Genomic DNA, 27,345 nt, shown 5'->3' on the forward strand with positions numbered 1-27,345 from the left:
AAATTTCTAATTTCTATTTAACTATAGAGACATGTTCCCGAAGTTGGAAAGTCTTTCATTTTACTGAACTTTACAATTTCTGTGGCAACAATAGAAAGTTTCTTTGCTGCATTTGTATGACCATCATTATCATAGAATTTATTTAATGTTTAATATGTGCTTTTAAAATAACTTACTAGTGATTTGTATATATTATTATATTAAAAACTCACTATAGTATTATAAAATAATAATATTAAAATAACAGATAATTATTCAAATATTTTAATAACAACAAGCATTGTTTTAAATTTTTTAATGGAGTACCTGGTTTAATCCTCAAAACTATGGTGAATTAGCTCTTTCACTATTTCAATTTCATGGATAAAGAAACTGAGTCAATGAGAGATTAAATAACATACCCCAATATTCTGAGCTATTAAGCAACAGAGTTGAGATTCAATCCTAGACAGTTTAACCCCAGGGCCATTGATGTTAATCATATATCCGTTACTTCCCAATGGTAGTAATGTTATATTTTAGGGACATGAGAAATGAGGCCCAAAAGAGCCTGCACATCTTAGACAATTACCAGTGAAGACTTTTTTCAACTCAGGCCTTTCTGATGTTGAAGCTTGTACTCTCAAAAAGACCAATTGCTTTTTAACTGGAATATACAGGGACTCAGTAACTGAAAAATTCAGCCTTGGCAGGTCCAAAGAACTTCCAATCACAACAGAGTCTTTGGCCCATTGCAAAACTTGTTTGGCAGTGACATGGTTAAAGGCAGTTGCTTCTCCAAAGCCCAGAGTCTTCATCAAGGGAGAAAATTCAGGAATGTACCCAGGAGAAGGGTGGGAAATGTTCTCAGATCTTATCTCCTTCTGGGTAAGTAAACAATCTGTGGGGTTTGGAGTGGAAAGAAGGAGTAAAACTAATTTGCCAAGTTTCCTTATTAGTGCTAGTTTAAGGACTTGTTAATATGTTTTGAATTATGACCCTGAAAAAGGATATTATATTGAAGATTCAGAGGAAGAAAATGGGGCTCTTCATCTTCAGATACTATCTAGCAGCTACTGGATAGGTTTTCTAAAGAATTTCTCAAAAGTATTGTCATAACAGATAGAACTAATTAAATGGGCAAGTAGGAGCTGGCAACTTATTTTCGAAAGCCCCCACTGTCTTAAATACAGCCTGATATGTGTGTACCTGAATTTTTAGGCAGATGGATTCTATGCTCCTTAAGGGAGACAAGCTAAAGTGAGGAAAAGTTTAAGGAACAGAATGGTATGGGGATTGCTGGTTTGTGAAGACAGTTTGAAAAGATGGTCTGTTTCTCCTTGCAAGATGGAAGTGAACAAAAAGATGTGAATTGATAAGCCTAAGGTGGTCAAGATTAATTGCAATTTTGTCTAAATCTCTGAAGAATCAGCGTTGAAAAAGTTCCTTGGATTTTGAGTATGGTAAGTAAATTTTCTAAATTAAAGGATGGACAAATATTCACAGTTATTATTTACTTTCTAAATGCTTTATGGAATACTAGGAACTCTTCCATCCACTGTCTTAGTTTATCTTCAAGTAAAACTATCAGATTGACACACTATGAGAATTAGTACAGTTTACCCATTTCCATTCTTTAGATGATGGGAGAAATGAAATTAGCATAGTATATGTGAGTGTGTGTATGCAGTGTGAGAGGAGAATCCTTTATGAACATGAAGCCTATTCTCTTATTATTTCCTATTACTATCATGGCAGAATATTCTGTCTCATTGCTGTTGATCTGAATCCTAATGTGCCTAAGGATTCTATGGTCATTCCCTGTGGCTCAGTTGGTAAAGAATCTGCCTGCGATGCGGGAGACCCAGTCCCCAGGATGGGAAAATTCCCTGGAGAAGGGAAAGGCTACCCACTCCAGTATTCTGGCCTGGAGAATTCTATGAACTGTATAGTCCATGGGGCCGCAAAGAGTCAGACATGACAGAGCAAGACTTTCACTTTAATGTGTCTGCAGAAGAAAATAAATATTGGTGTTAGAAAACCCAGTGTGGCTTCCCACTTTGTACCTTGATGCCACAGGCTTTCTCCTAGTTGGAAATCTGTGGACAAAACAAAAGGAGGAATTCCTATGAGGAAGAAGCTCACAGTGCATCCTTAACTCTTGTGGAAACAGCTCTTGTTTAAGTCCAAGTTTTGTCCAAGTTGTCTTGTTTGTTTATTTATTTAGTCTTTTATTGCTGGAGCCTGAACCAGAGGCAGGTACCCAGATTTTTCAACCATATTATTCTGCTTCTTACAATGAAATCCTTTCACTCAGCAAGTATTTAAAAAAAAAAAAAATTAAAACAAGAAAAATCATCACATACACATGAATACACACACAAACAAACAAAACTTTCCCTCTTCTAGGCAGTCAGTTTAGTACAAAACACAAAAAATACATATATGAGGATCTCAATGTCTTTTTTCAGAGCTCCATTTTCTCAAAGACTAAGTAAGTAAAATAATGCCAGGAACCCTGAATCTGCTTATTTTAGGGGCATTCATTGTACTTTTACCTATACATGTAAAATCTATGAGTGAAGCAAAGGGTCTTTCAATCTGTTAAAGCAATGTTAAAGATTCTTCTCTAACTTTGAAGAAACCGTGCAGGGTGAAGATAGGATGAGAATTCAGTAATTGACTAGAAATTTCATAAATCTGTATGTAAAAAGGATAAAAGCATGTCCAACTTCCTACAGCAGCAGAATTTAGTGGACAGACTATCTTATTAATAATTTGATACTTTTCAAACAGATTGTTTACCCAGTGAGCCATCAGGGAAGTCCTGAAAATTTTTTTTTTAAATAGTATCTTTATTTATTATAATCTCTACATGTTTCTTTAATCTTTAATGATCTATGGTAAACTCATTTGGTACATCCTACTAAAACACTCTGTGTTTGTGACTGTCTGTTGATCCCATCTCAGAGTTTAGCACTAGGTGCCAGGTTTCTTTGTCTAAGAATGTTCCTTTTCTCTTAACTCATGACTTTTGATTCTCCCCCACTTTTTGTTTTAGTGGGACTTCAAGAGCACCACACTCATCTGTTTACTAAGCAATACTATTACTGAGAATGTACCACAGTGACTCTCAGACTTTGGTTTGCATCAGAATTACCTGGAGAATTGGTTAAAGCACCTTAATTCTGGGCTTTTTCCTGAGAAACCATCATTCAGTAGGCTTGGGTGGGATCTAATAATTTGCACTTATTACAATTTCTCATGCTGCTGATACCACTAGCCCAGGGTCCACACTTTCAGAGCCACTTGCTATATATTCAGCACAGAAGAGAATACCACCCTGACCCCTGAAGCCCCAGCAAATGGAATACAGTTTTCTTAAGTGTTGGTATTGGTTCTAGAAAGTTCGCCTAATTCTCTTATTTCTGTTGCAATTACATCTATCATAGATACCTACCTCCTAGTTAACCTGTGTGCTAGTAACATAAGGTATTCCTTGATACATCTATATAGGACAGGAAACAATGTCCTATACAGACATGTCCTATGGCATGCTGCAATCCATGGGGCCACAAAGAGTAGGACATGACTGAGCGACTGAACAACAACAACAAAAATCCAACCACTCAATCACATACACAAAAATCTCCAACTTTTCTTGTTCCTTTTTGTCCTTCTGCTTTCTTCAATTGCCCCCCTCCTCAGAGAACTTCGACCTAAACTGGCAGTCTAAAATAACACCCCCTTCTCTTTCCACGTTGTTTTATTTTCTTCATATATTTGAAATAATATTGACTTATGCATCTCTTTTTATTGAGATCTTATTATTTTTTTCATCATTCTACTTCCTGAATCTTGAACATCGCCTCAGACAGTTTAATTACTGACTGAAAATGCAGGCATCTCATCTGGTGATAAGAAAGTAGATTACAATAGACAAACCTGAAGGGGCCATTATGAAGGAACTTTAAAAAAACAGGAAATCATGAGAGCTTTTAGTTTACTTTGATTTAAAGACAAGGTTTGTGAGTACCTCAAGTCTGTTTGACTGGTATTTGTCTTCCAAGCAACAATATTCAGAGTAAAAAGCACTGAGTCAGAGAGAATCACTTCTAGTCCTGGATCCTCCTTTCACTTATTTATTTTTAAAATAATTCTGTTCATTTCTTTATGGCTGTGTTGGGCCTTTGTCGCTGCGTGGGCTTCCTCTAGTTGCAGCAAACTGGGGCTGCTCTCCAGTTGCAGTGTGCAGGCTTCTCACCACAGCAACTTCTCTTGTTGCAGAGCACGGGCTCTGGAGCAGGCTGGCTTCAGTAGCTGCAGTATGTGGGCTCAGTAATTCTGACTCCTGGTCTCTAGAGTACAGGCTCAGTAGTTGTGGCACACAGACTTAGTTGCTCTGTAGCATGTGGGAACTTCCTGAACCAGGAATCAAACCCGTGTTCCCTGCATTGGCAGATGGACTCTTTACCCCTGCTGCTAAGTCACTTCAGTCGTGTCCGACTCTGTGCGACCCCATAGACGGCAGCCCACCAGGCTCCGCCGTCCCTGGGATTTTCCAGGCAAGAACACTGGAGTGGGTTGCCATTTCCTTCTCCAGTGCATGAAAGAGAAAAGAGAAAGTGAAGTCACTCAGTCATGTCTGACTCTTAGCGACCCCATGGACTGCAGCCTACCAGGCTCCTCTGTCCATGGGATTTTCCAGGCAAGAGTACTGGAGCCATGAGGAAAGCCTCCCTCCTTTTATTATCTATGTAAACTTAGGAAAGGTAAGTATTTGAGTTCTTCACGATTAAGTTGCTTTGTCTGGAAAAACTGATTTGCTACATTCTGAAGTTTGAATTGCTTTAAAATGGTATATATGAAAATGTTCTGTAAAGTACTTTAAATGAAATAAAAAGGTAATGAACTATATATTTTTACCTGCAAAAGAAAAAGTGAAAGAATTCACAAATATGCAGACCTCCTTTTCAAAGACAGAGTAATTAATACTGGATTGCATTTCCCCTGCCATATAAAATGAAATGTGATAAAGAAAAAATATCAATACCATCTGAAAAAAAGTCTCTGAGTATAAGATTAAGTAAGATTCCTCAAAATCAAATCACCCTTTTCATTGTGATTCTTTAATGTTTTCTATTTCTGGAAAACTGCAGTAATCTCCCTTTGTTTACAATTAGAAAGGAAAGTGAAAAAACTTTCAAATTGAGTTCTCTTTCACTGTATTCTCAAAAATAGAACTCATAATGGGCAAAGTATCGGAAGGTGGTTGAGATGGCATGGAGTGACACAGTGGCCAAAATTCAAGGGAGAGAACACAGAGAAAATAAAACATCTACTCTCAGATTTTTGTACTCCTCCAGAAATTACTTTTTAAGTGGGGCTAAATCCTGATTCCTTGGCAAACAAATGTCTTTTTCTAGTTTCTATAATCTCATAAATATAATGCTGAATAGTTACTGATGATCTTTAAAATGTCTGTTCAATATTCAATGAGTTAGGAATCATATTTATATGATTCACTGAATTCCAAATATACCTATAACCCTATTTGCCCCAAATTCTCCTAAACTCTCAGGAAAAGCTTTTTATATGTTATACATATGCATATGTATATGCATATGTCCTATTTATATGTTATACATATAACATACAACACACACACATACATATACATACATATGTATATATACATACATACATATAACATACATACATATAACATATTTATATGTTATACATATGCATATAAGACAGTGAATCATAGACATTAGACAATGAATCGTATTTAGATAAATGTCCATAACTTGGCATTTTAGATTGCATGTAGAAAGGATTCATTTGTGTGCTCACATGGGTGTGTTAATGTGTAAAAGGGAACTATGTTTTAGTATGTATCTCTCTGCAAAATTCTCATGTTCACCTTACTAAAGAAGTACTTACTGAAAAGTATGTGAAGGAGATCCTGACAAGGAGTGAGGAAAACTGAACTCTGCTTTTAGATCAGACACACTGACTACACTGGAACCTGGATTTAATTTCCCAGCATGTATAATATAGAGTTAGAACCAATATGGTCTCACTCCCTTTCAAGAACCATGATTCAAAGTCTGATTTAGGGTTAAATTTTGTTGTATGATTCCAGAGCCAATCTTACTACATATGCAAGATTTCTTCTAATAATTCAAACTAACTTTTTTTTTTTAAGGGTTCCTGATCTATGAACTAGGGGGAATACTTGGAAAAATTAAAAGGCTGTGGTTATCAGAGAATTATTTTGGGGAGTCTTTTCAATGTATTAATTTATAGAACAGGTTCTGACCCAGTAATCTTTTAATTCTAGGGCGTATGATTATACTTTTGTTTGGAGTTTCACCCCTCAGGTCACCATGGCAGACTCCAACCACACTGGCACCTCCTTCTTCCTCACAGGCCTGCCAGGCCTTGAGGCTGTGCACACGTGGCTCTCCATTCCTCTGTGTGCCATGTATGTGGCTGCTCTGGCAGGAAACAGCCTGATCCTGTGGGTGGTGAGGTCAGAGCCCTCCCTGCACCAGCCCATGTACTACTTCCTGTCCATGCTGGCTGTGACTGACCTGGGCCTGTCTGCCTCCACCCTGCCCACCATGCTCTCCATCTACATGCTGGGAGTCAGGGAGGTGGCCCTGGATGTGTGCCTGGCCCAGCTCTTCTTCATCCACACCTTCTCAATCATGGAGTCCTCTGTGCTGCTGGCCATGGCCTTTGACCGTTTTGTGGCCATCAGCAAGCCCCTGCACTATGGCACCATCCTCACGAGTCCCAGGATTGCCAGGCTAGGCCTGGCCATCGTGGTACGCAGCATCAGTCTCCACATCCCGGCCCCCATCATGCTGAAGAAGCTGCCTTACTGCAGGACTCGCCTGCTGTCCCACTCCTACTGCCTGCACCCAGACGTCATGAAGCTGGCCTGTGCTGACACCCACATCAACAGTGTCTACGGTCTCTTTGTGGTGCTGTCCACACTGGGGGTGGACTCTGTGCTCATTGTCCTGTCCTATGGGCTCATTCTCCAGACAGTGCTGTCCACTGCATCTAAGGCTGAGCGCCTCAAAGCCCTCAACACTTGTGCCTCCCACATCTGTGCTGTGCTGCTCTTCTACACACCTATGATTGGCCTGTCCATGATCCACAGATTTGGCAGACGAGCTTCCCCTTCCAGCCATGTGCTGCTCTCTTATCTGCACTTTCTCACACCTCCAGTGCTCAACCCAGTGGTTTATACCATTAAGACCAAGCAGATTCGACTGAAGATGCTGCACCTCTTCCACTCAGATGGAACCGGCATCAGAGATACTCAGGATTGTTAAGTCTCTGGTAGAGAGAGAAAAAGCATGCAAGACTCCATCATAGTTTTCTAATGAGCCACTGAACATAAAGTAAGTCCCATAATGAAGAGAAGAATACAGGGATGAGACACACAACATCTTCCACAGAAAGTTCTCAGTCATGGGAAGAAATAACCACATCAGTGACTTATTTTTCATTAAACAAAGTTCAGCCTCTGTTTTAGAAGAAAAGTTCATAAAATTTAAGGCTCAAGGGGAGAACTGCCATTCTAAATGGAAGAGGGACTCTAAAGAATTACTTGCAAACTTTACAAATGTATTTTTTAGAAAAAGGACATAAAAAAAGCTTTTCCTGAGCGTTTAGGAGAATTTGGGGCAAATAGGGTTATAGGTATATTTGGAATTCAGTGACATTAGAAGTATTTTGGAAAATCTCCATTAAATATAATCTTCATGAGGAAATGAATTCTTTATTTATCGTTGACAATTACATCCCCTTTCTTTAACATAGCACTTTCTATTTATTAGGTGTTTGGCTTGTATTTATTGAATTAAAGGATAAATGAATGCCTGGGTTATATTTTTGAGGAAGACTGGCAAGAATGAAGTATTCATAAGGTAATAAATGTAATTCTAGATATGTGAAAATCAAGCATAGGAGTACTTCTTAGTTTCCCTTTTAGGGCATTTCAGGATTTTGCTGTTTCCCTCTATTTCTCAATATTAATTTCAAAGATGGTTTCAATATTCAGCTTTTAAACAGCAAACATGTTTGGGCAGAGTTAGAAACCCATTTTTTTGAATAATAAGAATAAAAACAAGATTGTTCCTTCAGAAGGCTCATAACATATAATTTTAATAAATTAAGCTTTGATCAAACATTTTAAAATCAAAAGTATTCATAGTAGTGGTAATATGGTAAATGTTGTTATGGGCACTTTATCCTGAAGTGTTTTTTGCCACTTTTAGGACCTCATCAATGATCTAATAGGTAAATATCCTCTTACTCATGAAAAAAAAATATTCCAGTATTCTTGCCTGGAGAATTCCATGGACAGAGCTACAGTCCAAGGGGTTGCAAAGACTAACAGTAATACCCTTCAATGAAGCAAGAGTTTTATTTAAGTGACTTTCTATCATTTGTTCCACTGATAAAAATTGATATGAGAGTTATGTCAGTTTATTGATCGATCCCTTTTATTGTCATTGGAACTCACAAGTTTCCTGATGTTGCCGTCTGTGGACATGGCCTTTGTCCATCTCTGACAGCTATAAGAAAAATATCAACCATCACAGTCTCATCATCCCTAGATATTAGAATGAAATTAACTCACCCACAGACTGCAATCCAGTGGCCCACTATAATTGCAATAACATAGTGCCTTTCTCTTGATATTTTTGTTTTGCTCCTCTGCTCATTGTTTTAATGTATTTCATTGAAAAAGATAACAAGCCTTGTCCCACAATATTGTATAGACAAATAATTTATAAAAATGCTTGCCACAGTCCCCCTTCATTTTGAATTTTTACATTTTAATAATCTATTTGTACCATAAAGTATCTCAGTGATGTCAACAGAAAGAAATGTTATAGATTAAGTAAATGGAGGTTTAGAGACTCAAATGGTTTGCCCAATACCCCATAAGTACAACAATAGCTTTAATTAATATCAGTTTTAGGGTTCTGCTCATGTGGATGGTGATTTCCCAGAACAGTGGCTAACTCATCTACATGGTTGCTGCAGTTATGTGACTGGCTTCGTCAGTGTTTGAAGATTCAGTCATATGCCTGACATCATGGGCTATTCCTAATGCCACAATGATGTTAGAATAAACAAAAAAATCGGTTCCCTCAGACATTTAAATACATTAGTACTTAACTAGTCTATATGTTTACTGCCAGGCTGTCTGTCACAACAGCCATATAGCATCTTAGGTCTATTACCAAATCCTCTGAAATTTAATCATCTGGGATATTTTCCACATGATTCATTGACTCTTTCATGAGTAGTTCAGTTCAGGTCTGTTCAGTCACTCAGTCATGTCCCACTCTTTGTAACCTCATGGACTGCAGCACGTCAGGCTTCCCTGTCCATCACCAACTCCGGGAGCCTACTCAAACTCATGTCCATTGAGTCAGTGATGCCATCCAACCATCTCATCCTCTGTCATCCCCTTCTCCTCCTGCCTTCAATCTTTCCCAGCATCAGGGTCTTTTCCAAAGAGTCAATTCTTTGTATCAGGTGGCCAAAGTATTGGAGTTTCAGCTTTAGCATCAGTCCTTCCAATGAATACTCAGGATTGATCTTCTTTAGGATGGACTGGTTGGATCTCCTTGCCATCCAAGGGACTCTCAAGAGTCTTCTCCAACACCACAGTTCAAAAGTACCAACTCTTTGGCACTCAGCTTCCTTTATAGTCCAACTCTCACATCCATACATGACTACTGGAAAAAACACAACTTTGACTAGATGGACCTTTGTTGGCAAAGTAATGTCTCTGCTTTTTAATATGCTGTCTAGTTTGGTCATCACTTTTCTTCCAAGGAGCAAGTGTCTTTTAATTTCATGAGTAGAGATCTCTCTTATTAACACAAATCTTTTCATAGCTTAAGAAAAACAGACACTATTATTTAATTCCTTAAGTTTTATTAATGAATCATATTCAGGTGCTAATATCTAAGAGAACTTTTAGAATCTTAAAATGATTTGTGTATTTATTATATTTAAACCACTAAATATTTATATGAGTTCAACATGCATTGTCCTTTGTTATTCAAATCCACTAACATGTCTTCTTGTTTCGATGTCCAAAATATTTTAACTTACTCACTTCTGCTGTTTACCACTGTCATGATTTCTCTTCTAAACTATTTTATTAGCCACTTACCTCATCTAATTCTTTCCACTTTTGTGTCATTCCCCCTAAACCAATTCTCCTTAGAGCAGTGAATTCTTAAAGACATAAACAAGTCAGTCCATTTCTGTGTTAAAATATGTTAAATGATCTACTGATCTCTGAATGAAAGGGAAGCCATTTCAGTACTTATAAGATCCTTCTTCCCTGTGTATGGAAAAAGAAAGGTAGATTATACATGTGATTTTTCCCTTGCTCCCTTTCCTGTCCATCTTTGTGCTCTCATTCTCAAATCCCCTAGATTGCCTCTGACACATTGTACTACTTCTGACCTCATTGCCACTCCTGTTCACTAAACTGCAGACCTTCTTTCCTTCTTTTGATTTGTATAACCCAGTTTCTTTCCTCACCACTCTATTCAAATACTCTCTTCCAAAGTATTTAAAATAACAAAACACATTTCATCTCATATTATTGTATCACATGATATATTTTTTCCCTGCAAAATTCACTATTTTTTCACTTCATTCAAATTCTCTATCTTCAACTACCCAAAGCCAATCTTTTACTTTTGACCCACAGTTTCTTCCCTTCTTTCCATTGAGAAATTGAGAGTGATTTTTCCTCCCAGATCTGCCCTCCTCCCCCATAATGGACTTACACCTATCTGTAGGCCACTTGTGTTTCTCTGTCACTTGATTAACTTTCACTACTTTGCTTTCTTGCTCATAGATAAAGTACTCAAGTTGGAAATAGTGTTTTCTGAGGAGTATAGAATGTTTCCAGCTTATACATCTGTGATAAAAGAAGCTCTTCATTTTTCCTGGTTTTATTGGCTCTCTGGAAGCCTGAAGCAATCACAGACACTAACGGTATATTAAGGAGTAGGGAGCTGTGAGCCTAAGGGAGGGATGTTGTTCAGGATGAGACAGCAGGGATTTCCACAAGAACATAGATAGCCTAAGGGAGGCATAAGTGGACAAATCCAAGGAAACTCTGATTCTACCTCTGATGGCTGCTGAGTTTAGATACACAATGGGAGGTTGGAGGGTTCCAGCTAAAAGACTCCTTGGTGGAAAAAAAGAACTATACAATAAAATAAAGGGACTACAGAACTAAAATAGATATTAGTACTGGACAGCTGCTAGAGATTACCCAGGTCCTAGAGAATACCCAGACCATATGGGATCTTCCCTAGATATACGGGTGAATCACAAATAGATAAGTTTTTAGAGGGACTAACATAGGTGAAAATAACCTCAAATTCTGATTTTATTAAAGAGATATGAGATTATCAGTGCCAATAACCATCTACCAGAAGTGTATACATATCCTGCAAACTTGTATAATATTATGTGACATTATCCTAGGCTTAAATTATTTCTAGTTTATTTTTACACAAAATATTTGGCCATAGCATAACCAAGCAGAAAAAGAAACAAGTATATGTGTTATAAGATTATTATTAAAAATAATAATAATACAAGAGTAAACATAGAGGATCCAAAAATAAAATTTTTAGATTAGCTTTAAAATAATTATGAATAAACATACTGAAAAAAACAGAAAGTAAGATTTAAATATTCAGGAAGAAACTGGAATATTTTTTAAACATTCAAATGGTAAATGTATAATTGAAGAAAATTAAAAGCACAGATTCACAAATCAAGTTTTCAATGTTATGAGGGAGCTATAAAATTGAAAAGGTAAGTAAATGTTCAAATCACAGGATTCTTATGTAGTAAAACCCAGATTTAAGTTCAGGCAATGGTATTCAGGATGAGACAGCAGGATTTTCCACAGGAACAGAAGAAAGCCTAACAGAGACCAAAGTGGACAAATTAAAGGAAATCCTGACTCTACTTCTGGCTGCTGAGTTTAGATACACAATGGGAGACAGGAGGGTTCCAACTGAATCAATACTTGGTGGAATAAAAGAACTATGAATACTAAGACTATACAATAAAATAAGAGGACTACAGAACTAAAAAATAGACATAGAACTGGGCAGGTCCTAGAGATTATGCCAGTCCTAGAGAATACCTGCTGCCAATGCAGGAGACACAGAAGATGCGGGCTCAATCCCTGGGTCGGGAAGATTCCCTGGAGAAGGGAATGGCAACCCACTCCAGTATTCTTGCCTGAGAAATGTCATGGACAGAGGAGACTGGCAGGCTACAGTCCATGAGGTTGCAAAGAGTTGGACACGGCTGAGCAGGCAGGCATGTATGTCAACTATATCTCAAAAAAACTAGAAGGAAAAACTTTGCCATTATGTGTCATTTGAGATCCATACATGAGGGAACACTGCCATCTTGTGCTTGTTAGCAAGAAGGAACCCCTAAAATTTTGCAATTATCAAATCAGTACCCCTTTATCACTAGGTAAACCAATGGAAATTATTCTGTTCCCTTTCTAAGTGAGGTATTTATGCAAGAATGGTTATTACTCTTCTCTGACTTAGATGACATCTGAAAGTAAAAGTGTTGTTGCCCGGCTTGACTCTTTGTTACCCCATGAACAGCAGCCCACCAGGCCTCACTGTCCAGGCAAGAATACTGGAGTGGGTAGTCATTCCCCTCTCCAGGGAATCTTCCCAACTCAAGGATTGAACCTGGGTCTCTTGCATTTCAAGCAGATTCTTCACTATCTGAGCCACCAGGGAAGCCCCAGATGACACCTATAACACTTTAAAAACTGCTGTTCTGTTTGAGTTTATTAAGCTGTGTGTGTGTGTGTGTGTGTGTGTGTGTGTTCTCAGTCTCTCAGCTGTGTCTGGCTCTTTGCAATCCCATGGACTGTAGCCTGCCAGGTTCCTCTGTCCATGGGATTTCCCAGGCGGGCTACAGTCCATGGGATTGCAAAGAAATGCAAGAAGGCAAAGTGGTTGTTTTCAGGAGGCTTTACAAATAGTTGAGAAAAGAGAAGTGAAAAGCAGCATAGAAAGAGAAACATATACCCAAATGAATGCAGAGTTCCAGAGAATAGACAGAAGAGAGGCCTTCTTAGAAGGCCTTCTTAAGTGAACAATGCAAATAAACAGAGGAAAATAATAGAATGGGAAAGACTAGAGATCTCCTCAAGAAAACTGGGACTATCAAATGAAAATTTCATGCAAGGATGGACATGATAAAGATCATGGCATCTGATCCCATCACTTCATGGCAAATAGAAGGGGAAAAAGTGGAAGTTGTACAGATTTTATTTTGGGGGGCTCCAAAATCACTGTGGACAGTGACTATAGCTATTATATTGAAAGACACTTGCTCCTTGGAAGGAAAGCTATGACAAACCCAGACAGCATATTAAAAGCAGAGACATCACTTTCATACAAAAGTCAGTAGAGGCAAAACTATGGTTTTTCCAGTAGTCATGTAGGGATGTGAGAGTTGGACCATAAAGAAGGTTGAGCAACAAAGAACTGATGCTTTCAGACTGTGGTGTTGGAGAATACTCTTGAGAGTTCCTTGGATAGCAAGGAAATCAAATCAGTAACTCCAAAAAAGGAAATCAATTCTGAATATCCATTGGAAGGACTGATGTTGAAGCTGAAGCTATAATACTTTGGCCATCTGATGCAAAGAGCTGACTCATTGGGGAAGACTCTGATGCTGGGAAAAACTAAAGGCAAAAGGAGAAGTGGGCATCAGAGGATGAGATGCTTATATAGCATCACTGACTCAATGGACATAAATCTGAGAAAACTCCAAGAGACAGTGGAGGACAGAGGAGCCTGGCGACCCTCATGGGGTCAGACACTACTGGACAACAACATTGAGATACATATGCCACAAAATACATCCATTTTAATTGTACATTTGGATGCATTTTACCTTATTGAAAGACTTATTCAACTATTACCACACTAATTTTAAGATATTTCCGTCATCCCCAAAATGACCCACTTGTCCATTAGCAGGAACTTTCCATTCTCGTCCTTAAACCTAGGTAACCACTTAACTACTTTCTGACTCTATGTATTATCCTTACTGGGTATTTCATATAAATAAAAGCATATAATAGCTGGTCTTTGGTCTCTAGCTTCTTTTACCTACTGTAATGTATTTGAGGTTCATCCATGTTATAACATATGTTAATACTTTGTTCTTTTTTATATCAACTAGAAGCATTTAATTTTGGGGGTAGACCATATCTTATTTATCCATTCACCAGTTGATGGACACTTGGTCACTTCCCTATTGGGACTATTATGAATAATACTCCTAGTAAAATTAACACACAAGTCTACGTGAACGTATCTTTTTTTTTTTAATTAGTTTATTTTCTATTTTTTAACCTTACAATATTGTATTTGTTTTGCCATACATTGACATGAATCCATCATGGGTGTACATGTTTTCCGCTTCCAGAATCCTCCTTCCACCTCCCTCCCCATCCCATCCCTCCGGGTCATCCTGGTGCACCAGCCCCGAGCACCCTGTATCATGCATCGAACCTGGACTGGCGATTCGTTTCACATATGATAATTTACATGCTTCCATGCCATTCTCGTATCTTTTAATTTCTCTTGGTTAGATACCTAGTGGTGGAATTGTGAACTATGTGGTCACTCTGTTTAATATTTTAAAAAACTGTCAACATATTTTTCCAAGTTGGCTTCACTCTTCTATATCCATAGCAGCAACGAGTATTTCAGTTTTTTCCATACTTACTAATACTTTTCTGTCTTCATGATTATAGGCATTCTAATGGGTATGAAGTAGTATCTCACTGTGATTTACATTTGTATTTTCCTAATGACCTATGATGTAAAGAGTCTCCATTTGGTCATTTGTTATTTTTCATACTTTGGGAAATTTGGATTAATGAATTTTAATGCCATTTATTTATAAAGATTTTTGAAGATTTGAGTGAAATTTAACAACACTTTAGGAAATTTTTTAAATGTATTAAGTATATAAATCATGCCATATTTTCTCTTAGCACAGCAGAAGATATTCTGAGAAAGGATGGACATGGTTTAAACTTTCATGTCCAAAAGGGCATAAAAATTCATAGTCATGGTAGCAACTCTTCAGCTCTCAGCAGGGAAACAGTATATATACTGAATACTTACTCTATTCCTATATAGAGCTGTAGGGGGAAAACTGCTTCAGGGATAGCTTCTTATGTCTTTGGAAATAGAAAGTAGAGAAATAAATATCAAATACTGATGAGTTACATATAAAAGTCAATTCTATAAAGGATGTAAATTGTAACGGTTTTAATTAGCCTTGAAGGTTAGTCAGGGAGGGTCTCTCAGAGGTGTGATGGAACAGACCACCATGTATCATTATGTCTGGAATATGAAAGGAAATTTTAAAGTTGGCGAAAGAAATAAAAGAAATGAGGAAAGCAAAGGAGGAAGGGAGGAAGAAAAGTAGAGTCTGTAGATGAAAATGCAGCCCAGCAGACACACTGACAGCAGCCTTAGAGAGTCTGAGTAGAGAACCCAGCTAGGAGTGCCTGCAATCCTCAAAATAATGGATCTGGATGAACTTGATATTCAGGATCATCTCAGAAACAAGCACCTCTGAGTGGGTTTGTGGACAAGACCACATTGTACATAGTTCCAAGGGTCAAGTCTCGGATATTTGCGAGTTGTCCAGACATCTTAGAGAGGCTGAAACTAACCAACTGCCCAGCCAATTACTTTCTCAGGAAATGGCAACCCACTCCAGGATTCTTGCCTGGAGAATCCCATGGACAGAGGAGCCTGGCAGGCTACATTCCATGGGGTCACAAGAGTTGGACACAACTTAACGACTAAACCACTACCACCACCAAGCCACTAAATCTGTGATAACTTACTATGGCGGCAATAGGAAACTTAATTCTGATAGAATTTTAAAGAGTATTTGGGAAGAAAAAAACAATTAATAGAATTGATCTAGTCACTATTTATGAAACTGCACATAAAATTATACAATTTTACTTTCAAACACACACCCCCCAAAACTGTCAGGTAACAGATTATAAAGTAATTATGAAATTACTAGTTAATAATCATCAGAAAATGGAAAAATCTGAATTGTTGGAGGAGTGAACAAGAATGGCCAAAAATACATATATGTATTTTTTTGAATAAGAAGAAGGCAAATGATAAATGAGAGGAGAAAATACTTTAAAAGTGGGTAATAATTACTAGAATTAAGGAAACACAAAAATTCATATTTATAGGACACATGGTATAGCAAAGAATAGATTTTTTAAAAACTTCAGTGTTAAAGAAATTAACTGCTATCAAACTCAAGGTAAAAATTCTAAGTTTTCTAGACAGCAAATTCATGTTGGAAAAGAACTTTCTATTTCCTGAAATATTATGTTTCCTTATTTGCTTATTGTTGATTTTAACCACTACACCAAGTATTCCTAATATGAAGGACCCTGTCTGCTTTATTACATTTCCAGTCATGTCCTAGTACATATAAAAGAGTTGATCTGATGAATAAATGAGTTGTTTTAATGAATAAATTCAGGAATGTGAAAAATTTCCATATGTATGATGGTGGAGCTAGAGATCATAAAGTTTCTTTGCACAGCAATGTTCAGAGCAGTAGATGCACATGGTTTTGTGAATTTTTTCCTTATTATTTCTACCATACTTACATGAAGAATTAATCTTGACAATTTTTCCTAGTTAGTAAAACAATAAAATAATACATATATTCAGGAACTGGAGAGTGATTAAGTAAACTATGCAAAAAAATTCAATGACATATTTTGTGACCATTAAAATTACAATTATGAAAACTCTATCATTTCTTGTAAGAAAGATCTCTGTTCCATTATATTTTCTCAGAGGAAATTAGGAATTACATGTACTCAAACAAGTCATAAATTATTACATAAAGCCAATGTTGCCAAAAATTTGAAATAATTTTGTGAAACAAGCATATCTTTAAGTATTTGTGACCAATCAATATATCCCTAATGAAATTAGTTTTACAGTGAGACATAATCCATTGAAAAAATTATCTGTTTATTCTTATCTTCCTGGCTCTTGTGAAAATGGTGTGAGAATAACCCTATTCCCTGCTAAAGAAGCTCAGCTCTGGTATATCTTAGGCTCCACAGGGAACCCATGCACACCTGGGCCACTTTCTTGGCTCCTGGGAGCCTGTGAACCTAGAACTATTAATATTATTGAGGTTAGTTGAGAAGATGTATATTTGAATAATGACAAACCTGTTCTGATGATATAGGACAGGTAGGGTGAAGGCTAATACAACCACCTCAGCATCTTTCTTCATTACTAGAGTTGTGGAGCAAGAGGCCGTAGGTTTTTCATCAAGGCCAAAGGGATCAGAAAACAGAGTCATATTAAAAGATTAAAATTAATGCTCTAGAATAGCAGGTGGTGAGAAAATAATTGAGTGATGATTAGCATCTTCTATAAATAAACATCCTCATTGAATTGACAAGATGTTATAAAATATTTTTTATTACATCTCTCTCCTTATTTCTATCAATTCATGGTTTGCATCAAAGCTGATATTCCTTGACCACTAAATCTTATTCCTCAAGGATTTTCCTTTTCTCCAGGAGTTTAGTCTTCCTAGCTGATCATATCTCTAGGAAAGGCATGGCATTCAGTTGAGGCTCTCTAAGGATAAGTAATGCCACTGAAAAGAGAAGACATAACAGTAATGGCTCCTTGCCCTGTTCAATCAAACTCCAGGGCAAAGTACTCACATCAGCATTTGGTATGTACAACAAACTCAAGAATAAGCCATGTTATCAAATATATTTATCTGGGAGCTAACACTGAAGAAATTTAGGCTGTGCTACAGAAAGAGGTACCTGGGAGGACAGAAACTGTGTAAGTACTACTTTCTTCTCAGATTCTGCAACAGGGATGCTACTTGCATGTGAAGTCTAAGCACATATTATTATTGCTGAAGTGAGAAGCAGGAGCTGTGTGACCCACTGGAGAAAAGTCAGTTCCTATAGTGGCAATGGGACAAAGAAATAAAAAAAGTTCCAAGCAAGTACGTATGGGCCTGTTCTTACTGTTTTTTTCCCTCACTTGTTTGCTATATCCCACTTTTTATGTTTTTCTCTTTCTTCTCATCATTTATTTTCTCCTGTTTACTCGAAATTATTACTGGTGTTATTTTAAAATTCTGAATTCAAAGTTTTGTTATTTGATTTTACCATTTATATAACAAAAACAAGGCAGTCCAGGAATTTATTACAAATTTTAGAAGTGGAATTATGCCATGCAGATGGCATGTTTTCATATTTTATAATTACATAAGGGGGTGTTGCTCTGAACTTGATTTACTTTTTAAATGAAGATCTATTCTGAAGAGGACACTTAATTGCACAATAATGTATGTGTTTTGCCTACCCTTTACATGCTAATATCTACTTTCTAAACTTTTATTTGCTGAAGTAAAGCTATTACTCAAAGCAAATCTTAAACCATATGTATTAAGACAATTTACAGCTTCATTAGCAAATGATTTTAGATTAGCAAATGATTTTAGATTAGCAAATGATTTTAGATAATTTTAGATTTCCCTTATTGTCTTTTCTCTTATTAAATTTCAAATGAGAAAGATCCTCAGTGGTTGCCAACTCCAAAACTGGGAGAGATGTTTATTTCTGTCCCCATGCCATCTTCTAGGTGTTAGAACTTCTAGTCCTTTTTAGCTCCCTGGCCTACATTTGAATTAGGCAAACAGCACAATTATGAGAAGTTATACATCTATATATTTCTTAATAGAAGCAGACTTATCTGCTTAATTAGCTCTCTGGTCATATTGGAATATGAGTGATAAAATATGCACTTATTATTTTGCAGGCTCTACTCCTTATATTCTCAGCTGTTTTTCCTTGTTTTGATTTATATCTCTCCATGGGTACAATGTGCTTCCACTATTGCTCTTATATAGCTGATCTATAAACTGTCCTCAGAATTAACAGTGGTACTTGTCAGCATGACACAATTTAGCTATATATTGCTAAATTCTGATACCTCCAGAACTCTGAAGTTTGAACTTATTGGATGGAAAGGATGGAGTAAAGAGGTGATGTTTGAAGGAGAAATGAGATATTGGTTGAAAGAGGATGATTATTACCTGGTTCAAAATAGTTACCTTCCATAGGAGGAGGGTGGCTCTTAATTTTAATATAATCTGAGGAGACAGATGCAGAATGTGTCCTAATTTAGAACCTTCTGCTGTCACTTTTATAGTTCTCATTCCATGGGAAAAGAGTCTAGAATATGTGCAATTAAAATTATTCATCAAAGCATGCTAATTGTGGCATAGTGGACAGTCAAGTGAAATTTACGACAGAGTCTTGTGTTCTCTTCATTCTACAATGTCACTGCCATTTCAAGGGACAATTGACACTTGAATATGAGTTTGAACTGCACAAGTCCACTTGCACACTGATTCTTTTCAAAAAATACATGAAATACTACTACATGATCCAGGGTTGGTTTCATGTACAGACGAGGAACTGAGGATACAGATGGCTGACTAAGGGATTTCAGCATCTGAGAATTTTAGTATCCATGGCAGGTCCTGGCACCAATCCTCCATGCATACTGAGGGAACACTGTATTTCACAAATGAAAGTATTAGGCGTTCAGTCATGTCCAGCTCTTTGTGACCCCATGGACTAGAGCCCAGCAGGCTCCTCTGTCCATGGGATTTCCCAGGCAAGAATACTGGAGTGGGTTGCCATTTCCTTTTGCAGGAGATCTTCCTGACCCAGGGATCAAACCCAGGTCTCCTGCATTGCAAAAGGATTCTTTACCATCCGAGCCACCAAGGAAACCCCATTTCATAAATAGTCTTGACAAATTAATTTTCAAGAGGGCTAATACAGTTAAAGTTGGAGTCGTCTGATTGTGAATTTACTTATGCTACAATTTTTCTTTATTTTAAAGGTCCAGAGTGCTTCAGAACCAAGACTAAACATCTTATCAGTGAATCCTCTGACTCACAGAAGTAGAAAAAATATCTCTACTTCTTTGTTCATAAAATGGTTTGTTCATAAACCTTTTACTGCATTGATAACATGGGAAATTAATCATTGGTTTATATCAGTTTCTCCCCTATTAGAATATTAATCTGAAATTAGGAATTAGGTCCTATTTATCATTTTATTTTTAGAGTATAAAACATTCTCAAGATTTATATTAATTAATAAATGAAGACATCAGTAAATAAATGGTCATATGAATATGAAAGTATACACATATTCTGCAACTGAACACAGTCCATATTTTTCATCATGTCACTGCCAAACACCAGTTTTCATCCCAGTACCTTCCTTCTCCTTGGCATTCCAGGGATGGAGGCCATCCACACTTGGATATCAATGCCCTTCTGCCTTGTTTATTTAAGTGCTCTCCTGGGAAATTTCTCCATTCTATTTATTATCAGAACAGACTCCAACCTGCATGAGCCCATGTACTTCTTCCTCTGTATGCTCTCTGTGGCCGACTTGATCCTTTCCACTACTGCTACACCCAAAATCCTCAGCATTTTTTGGTTCCATGACAGGGAGATCTATTTTGAAGCCTGCCTTGTCCAAGTATTTCTCATTCACTCACTATGCAGCATGGCCTCAGGGTTTATCTTGGCCATGGCCTTTGACAGGTACGTGGCAATCTGCAATCCTCTGAGACATTCCATTATCCTGACACACAGAGTCATCCAGAACTTGGGGCTAGCTATTGTCTTTCGTGGAGTTGTGCTTTACAGTCCTCAACCCTTTACGCTTAGATGGCTCCCCTACTGCAGAACTAATGTCATCCCTCACACCTACTGTGAATTTATGGCTCTGATCAAACTGGCTTGTACAGAGACCAGGATCTGCAGAATATACAGCCTAACTGCTGCCTTCCTCACTGGAGGTTTAGATTTCATATTAGTCCTCTGTTCCTATGCCGTCATCCTTTACACCGTCTTCCATCTTCCATCCAAGGCTGCTCGGCTCAAAACCCTGGGCACTTGTGGATCCCATGTGTGTGTAATCCTGGTGGCCTATACTCCAGCCTTTTTCTCCTTCCTTACTCACAGATTTGGACCCCATGTGGCTCCTCATATTCACATCTTTGTGGCTAACATCTATGTCCTTGTTCCACCCATGGTGAACCCCATGATCTATGGCATAAGAACCAAGAGGATCAGAGAACGATTCCTCCAAGTTTTGACTTCTCACAAATTCTAAAACAATCAACTCTTTCTGTAAAAATTTTCTAAGATTTATGAAGAAAAGAGATATTAACCCTCTTTCTAGAAGACTGAATCTCTACATCTTCTATTTGTAATATAAAGTATTAATTAGCACTAACTAGACTTATTCTTTAAAAACTTGCTTTAGATGATAGCTGACTTAGATGATTTATTTTTAATATATTTGCTTGGTAATGAAATGTCTCCACAACTATGTGATCTTATTTACTATGTTCACTCATACAAGATTACTCTGTTGTTCAGTCTTATTAGCTTTATTAGAAGTGTTGTTATTGACTTACTACCTCTGACTTTCATTAAGTTGCCATGCATTTGTAGGTTTAAGTGAATGGGGACATCTATATCTCTGGAACAATAAGACTGAAATTATTTTAACTCCATAACGTTGGAAACTGAGATGGTTTTTAGCAAAATGTCTTCAGAGAAGGCAGATGCAAATTAAAAAAACTGTCATGATATGTCTTCAAGAGGCCTTCCTGTAATCTCTTTGTAACATATTCTTACATGTTTAACTTAACTTATTTAATTATGTTGCTAGAATCCTTTGAAACTTTCTAAGTAAAATACATTCTCACAAATACTCCTCCAGAATGCTTAATGAATTCTAAAATTTCCCCACCATTTTTCCTTTTTTTGGTTCTTCAGTTTCAATTCGATTCAGTATATTCTTTGAAAATGCCTATAGCTCTCTTTCCCATTAATTGACTATCTTCCATACTCTAATCTTATTTGCTACCAAACTATACCGTAAAATAGAGAAATATTCTTTTTCCATTTCCTCATAAATAATCTTTCTTACTACTAATGACTCATATTTGTATAGAATATTGTGTAGGATTATTCATTAATGGTATGTAAGTCATTATGGGTACACCAAGTCATTACAAGTATATATCACAATTATGTTTCCCTTAAGATCTAAACTCTTCGTGATTATGATTCAAATAGTTTTGTCATTAGGCCACAGTAATATATTTTACCAATCTCTTCTCAGTCTGAATACCTCTCTCAGTTATAGTTATTCAAAGTCATGCCACTTTTTCTCTTTGATTTTTAATTAATTCTCTCTAAGCAAGTGGGTTATTAGGTATTGGGTACTACCTGACCCATTTCTATTGACTGTCCTATGATTTCACTCTTTCTCCCTCAAAATAAAAGTGTAACTCTGTGCTACTATTTCTGATATCTAAACTTATTTTATTGTTGTCCATTTCAAACTGTCTTATTTAAGATGGAAAAGACCAGCATATCTTAAATTCTGAGAGGTAATAAAAGGTAGCATTTAAAACAATTGGCTCTCAAGCCATACTGCTCAGCTGACTCCAACAACCACTTATTAGCTGTGTTGATCCTCATCAGTTATGCCACCTATCTGTCTCAGTTTTCTGAATGGTAAAATGGAGAAAATTGATAATAGCTATTTCAGAATATAAGTCTAATACTTTAAAAAAAATGCCAGTTGTAATTTGGTTCCATTGGGGTTAATTTATCTAGAGTTTAAAATTTAAAGCCTAGAATTAAGAAACATTACCCAGCAAGAAAGTTTAAATTGGAATCCAGGAAACTGGAAATAATTTTACCATTTGGGATCTATTTCCATTAATTTCAAAACCAAATGATAAGAATTTGGCAGTGAATAAAAAATAGATTCAAAGACAAGGAAAAGGGTCCAATTAGAAAAGCTAGGCTCATGAGTTCTTAGAACATCATCACAGTTATGCTTATATTGAGTCTACACAGGTCTACATAAGAAGAAAACGAGGCTTCTGACTCATGGATCAGTTCTTATAGGTAGTTTTTTGTGTGTGAATTTTATTTAATATTGAAGAACTACCTTCACTTATTTCTAGATCAATGACAACACATATTCTGGAGTAGTCAGGAACCTAAGCTACCAGTCACACTGTAGTTCAGCCAGGTGCTTAACTGAAGAAGATTCATTCAGAAAATGTATACTAGAATTCTACTATGGCCCAGACATGCGAGCAGTAACACATAAGAGTAATACGAAGCACACAGGCCCCTTGAATTATATAGTGAGTATCTTGGAAGGAAGGGACATTTGAGAAGTTGCTTAAAATAAGTGATTTAACACAGAGAAAATAATTTCACATTATAGAAAAATAATATAAAAAATATAAGAAGTGCTCTGCAAGAACAGAAGAGGGTTCTTTTCTAGAGGGTGTATTCATATTCCCTCTGAGAATAGGTTTAAAATATAATGAAAACATTTTTTGAAAAGGTGGGAAAGAAAAATTCATGCAAAGGATAAAGTAAAAAGACCTGAAGGTAGAATATAGGTTCTTTAAGGACAGTTAGAAGAACTGTGCTTGGGGAACAAAATGGACAAAGGAGAGAGTCATAACACATCCATTTGGAGAAAAAACCAAAACCATTAATCATAATTCTTCAGACCACAGAATTGTGTGACCATCCTGGGGACCACTGATGACACGGAAAAACGACAATGAAATGAGACCATTATTATCCATTAACTTAAGGTAAGGCTGGAAAGTCAGAGGACATCCTTGAAAGAAGGTGACCGACTTTCATTATCATACTTGGAGAGATGAGAATGCTTAGGAATAGTGAAGCTCCAGGGAAGGTGAAATTCTCAAACCTAGTAAGTCTTCTATGCCACTTCAGGGCCATGTTTGGGAAAGAGTGGAACAGTGAGTCATAGAATGAAGACATCTGAGCTGACACACTTAAAGATTCTGAAACTTTTGCTTAAAAAATAAAAGAAAATGACAATATCAATAATTGGGGGGGGTGCAAATTAAAAGCTGGGTGGGGAAATCTTATTGATATAGGAGCAATCCCCTATGATATAACATTTTTTTTGTAAGAATCTTTGAAATGGTACTATTATGTGGCTAGTTTGATTCTTGGAAATTTTATTTTACTAACTGAAATAAAGATGCTAGAAATGCCATCATCTCACATAACACGGAAATGTATAAAAACACTCAGAGATCTGGATATGATGGAATGGACAAATTATAAAATGCCAATAAACCAGTAGCCAATTATATTTTATGAAAGGCAGTAGAGAGGATTTATCAAGTGAATCCAGAAGTAATACACTGATGAGAGAGGGACTGCCACCACTGAGAATACAGTGATGACTGGTCTCTATTGCCTGGAATAAAGGAGGCACATACTATTATGGACTGTGTGCCCGCTAAGTTGTGTCTGATTCTTTGTGACGCCATGGACTGTAGCCCGCCAGGCTTTTCTTGCCCATGGAATTTTCCAGGCAAGAATACTGGAGTGGGTTGCCATTTCCTTCTCCAGGGGAATCTTTCCTACTCAGGGATTAAACCCACGTCTCTTGTATCTCCAGTATTGGCAAGCAGATTCTTTACAAGCTGAGTTACAAGGGAAGCCCTTATGTACTATTATAGAACTAGGAAATACAAGATAAAATAATATCACCTTAATAGAACTTATGAAACAAAGTGGTAAGTTTTTCTTTGTAGTGAAAGTGAAGGCCACAGTAATGGTCAAGGGTCCTGATTCCGAAAGAAATATAGAGATGGTTAATATAATATGGCATTGCTGGGGGCAGATAAATGTCAGCTAAAAATAGGTCATCAGGAGGCTGAGAGCACTTCAGGGGAACTGTCACAATACTTTGTTCAGTTTTCAACTTGAGACAATTTTCAGATCCAGAATCCAGATGGAGACTACAGGAGAAGCTGTGTTTCCAAGAGCAAGAATATTGCAACAGTATTGCAAGTTTTCTTGGAAATGAATCTTCTAGTCCTTCTACAAAGGAGTCCAGTTCTATTACAAAGATATTTGTAACTGACATGATACCAGCAACTCAAAGTATCATTATACCCCCTTACTACAATGAGAAAAAAACAGGAGAAAATGTTAAAATGGAGGCCTGTTTCAACTTTGATTCACAGAGGAATCAAAATTCAATCACATTCACAAAATCCAGTAATTATTTACTCCCTTCTCAAAACTATAATTTAAAAGGACATATGTAGCAGATAGCAGAAACTCCACATTCATTTCTTGAACAGTGGGTAAGAGACTGTACAAGAGAAGATTAAGGGACAGACTTTCCAACGGTCCTTCTGCAGATAGTAAATAAAAACAACATTGCTTCTTGTGAGGAAAGGTAGAGAACAAAATACTAATTACAAACATAAATGTTGAAGAATGATTACCCTATTCATATCCTCATTTAATTCACCAATCTGGCCCCCACATAAGCTAACACAGTCAAACGTTTTGTCTCTATTTAAACAAACCATGAAGGTGGAGAGGGAGTTAATGGACTACTGAAAACACAACCAATGAGTGGCACCAATTGCAGTGCTGTGCCACAGGGGCTTTTTTGTTTGTTTTTGCTAGATTCCTTGGGTATATAACAGATGCACATTGATCTGGCAGATTCATTTTTTTCCAATTCTATCAGGAAGAAAGTTAAACAGTTCACATTCATGGGGGAAAAAGAACAAAAATGGCATAAAAGCTCAGGCATGCCCAGGACTTGTTAATTCTCCTACTGTTCTGATACAGTTCAAAAGACCCTGAACAATCAATAGATTCTGGAGAATATAAAACTGGTTTATTTTAATGAAATAGTTGAACCATTAATGGAAATTTTATTGGAGGCCTTGGTAAGACACATTTGTTTCAAAGATGGGAAATACACCTTATGAATATTAAATGGCCTATCTCCTCAGTGAATTTTTAAAGAGCCTATTGCTCTGAGACATTTATTTTTTAAGACATGTTTTAAAATAAAGGATGAATGTTTGCATCTCACATCTCTCGCCAAAATAAAGCACAATTTGTGGTACACCTTTTCATCTACTACAAACAACATGTATCACGCTTGGGATTATATCTTCAAAGCATTTATGAAGTGACAAGAAAGACTTTAACCTTTGTGCGAGTTCCGAAGCAGGAAAGAGTTATGAAGCAGGCCTTGGCTGCCTCATACATAGCCCAACAGTTTGTGATACATACAACCTGGCAGTCTCTAACGGATTAAAACATTTGTGGTGGAAAGATATGTGGAATTTACGGTCAGCTCCTTCACTTTCTTTCACTGTAGACCTCTAGAGTTGTTGAGCCAAGCAATGGCATAAGCGGCAGAAATTTTTACCCCCCAAAATAGGGGGCTTCTCTCTTGCCTGTGGTGAATACAGGTCATTGACCTTCCCCTGCGCGCAATACAGAGTTCCCAAAGTCCAGGACAAGAATAATAATAATAGTAATAATAATATTCCTACCTCTGTCAGGCAAATTGCTGAGATGAACCAGGAGCCGGAGCACCCACAGCAGGTAAGGCTTCCATTTCTGACCGATTGTGTACGCCCAGGACTCGGGAGTGTGTGGAGTCAGGCGCTAGAGCTAACACGATTGACTAACGGAAACGGTCCGTCCTCTCCACCAATGAGGAGGTGCGGCAGGATAGAGGGGCGGGGCGTGGCGGTAGCGCTTCTGGGAAGTCTCTGGCGGTGGAGGCAACTTTTGAAGAGAGGTCACGAGAGTGGTTAACTGCGGTGGAAGCGCGACTGGATGCTGCAGGCAGGTGAGTGCAGTGCTAAGGGAGGGCGAAGCAGAGTAGGAGCCATTCTGTCCACTCTGTAAGCCAACTCTTTTTTGGCCGACTTTTGGAGCCCTATCGCACTCCTCCATACCCACAGCTTGGATCCGGCCTTGGACTGTCACCCCTGGCTCTCCGCCCTTCTACTCTTGAGCATCCCCTTTTCCTCACTCTTTCTCCACGCCTGCCTCTCTTCGTTGGCACTCCCTCGTCCTCACCGCTGTCTCTCCACCCACCTTTCTGTACCAGCTTCCTCTCTTTCCTCAGCTCTCCTTTCTGGTCATCTTTCTTAAAACCCTTTTCTCGCACCTATAGTATCATTGACTATAATCTGAGGTCACAGAGGAGGGGGCACACAAGGGGTGAGGGTGAGACGGTGAATTTTG

At 37.5% G+C, this 27,345-nt stretch overlaps 3 protein-coding genes and 1 long non-coding RNA gene across 6 annotated transcripts in view; 3 read left to right on the plus strand and 1 right to left on the minus strand.

The window, feature by feature from the left end:
* The window catches only part of LOC145525717 (uncharacterized), a 141,327-nt gene extending 114,583 nt beyond the window's left edge, over window positions 1-26,744 (minus strand). Inside the window, exon 1 of the long non-coding RNA XR_014068374.1 lies at window positions 26,643-26,744. This is a non-coding gene — a long non-coding RNA (uncharacterized LOC145525717). The remainder of the gene's footprint in view (window positions 1-26,642) is intronic.
* LOC145525663 (olfactory receptor 51G2-like) lies at window positions 2,820-10,848 on the plus strand. Its single transcript, XM_081539192.1, has one exon. It carries the CDS (start codon window positions 6,372-6,374, stop codon window positions 7,329-7,331), a length of 960 nt encoding a protein of 319 aa, XP_081395318.1. The 5' UTR covers window positions 2,820-6,371; the 3' UTR covers window positions 7,332-10,848.
* Window positions 17,520-23,868, plus strand: LOC145525688 (olfactory receptor 52D1-like). The gene has a single exon (XM_081539213.1). It carries the CDS (start codon window positions 20,417-20,419, stop codon window positions 21,356-21,358), a length of 942 nt encoding a protein of 313 aa, XP_081395339.1. The 5' UTR covers window positions 17,520-20,416; the 3' UTR covers window positions 21,359-23,868.
* A 122-nt stretch (window positions 26,745-26,866) lies between the features above and the next one.
* Window positions 26,867-27,345, plus strand: part of LOC145525653 (olfactory receptor 51I2-like) — a 550,369-nt gene continuing 549,890 nt past the window's right edge. For all 3 annotated transcript variants that reach the window (XR_014068359.1, XM_081539181.1, XM_081539182.1), the window contains exon 1: window positions 26,867-26,944. The gene's annotated coding sequence lies outside the window, so the exon portion shown is untranslated. The remainder of the gene's footprint in view (window positions 26,945-27,345) is intronic.

This window comes from Giraffa tippelskirchi, chromosome 11 (genome assembly GCF_054371585.1).
Source record: "Giraffa tippelskirchi isolate mGirTip1 chromosome 11, T2T-mGirTip1v1.2.pri, whole genome shotgun sequence".
In the NCBI taxonomy this organism is placed as follows: domain Eukaryota; kingdom Metazoa; phylum Chordata; class Mammalia; order Artiodactyla; family Giraffidae; genus Giraffa; species Giraffa tippelskirchi.

Excerpts from the sequence above, each read along its gene's own strand:
- LOC145525688 (XM_081539213.1), top strand. The coding sequence starts at position 20,417 with ATGTCACTGCCAAACACCAGTTTTCATCCCAGTACCTTCCTTCTCCTT.
- LOC145525663 (XM_081539192.1), top strand. The coding sequence starts at position 6,372 with ATGGCAGACTCCAACCACACTGGCACCTCCTTCTTCCTCACAGGCCTG.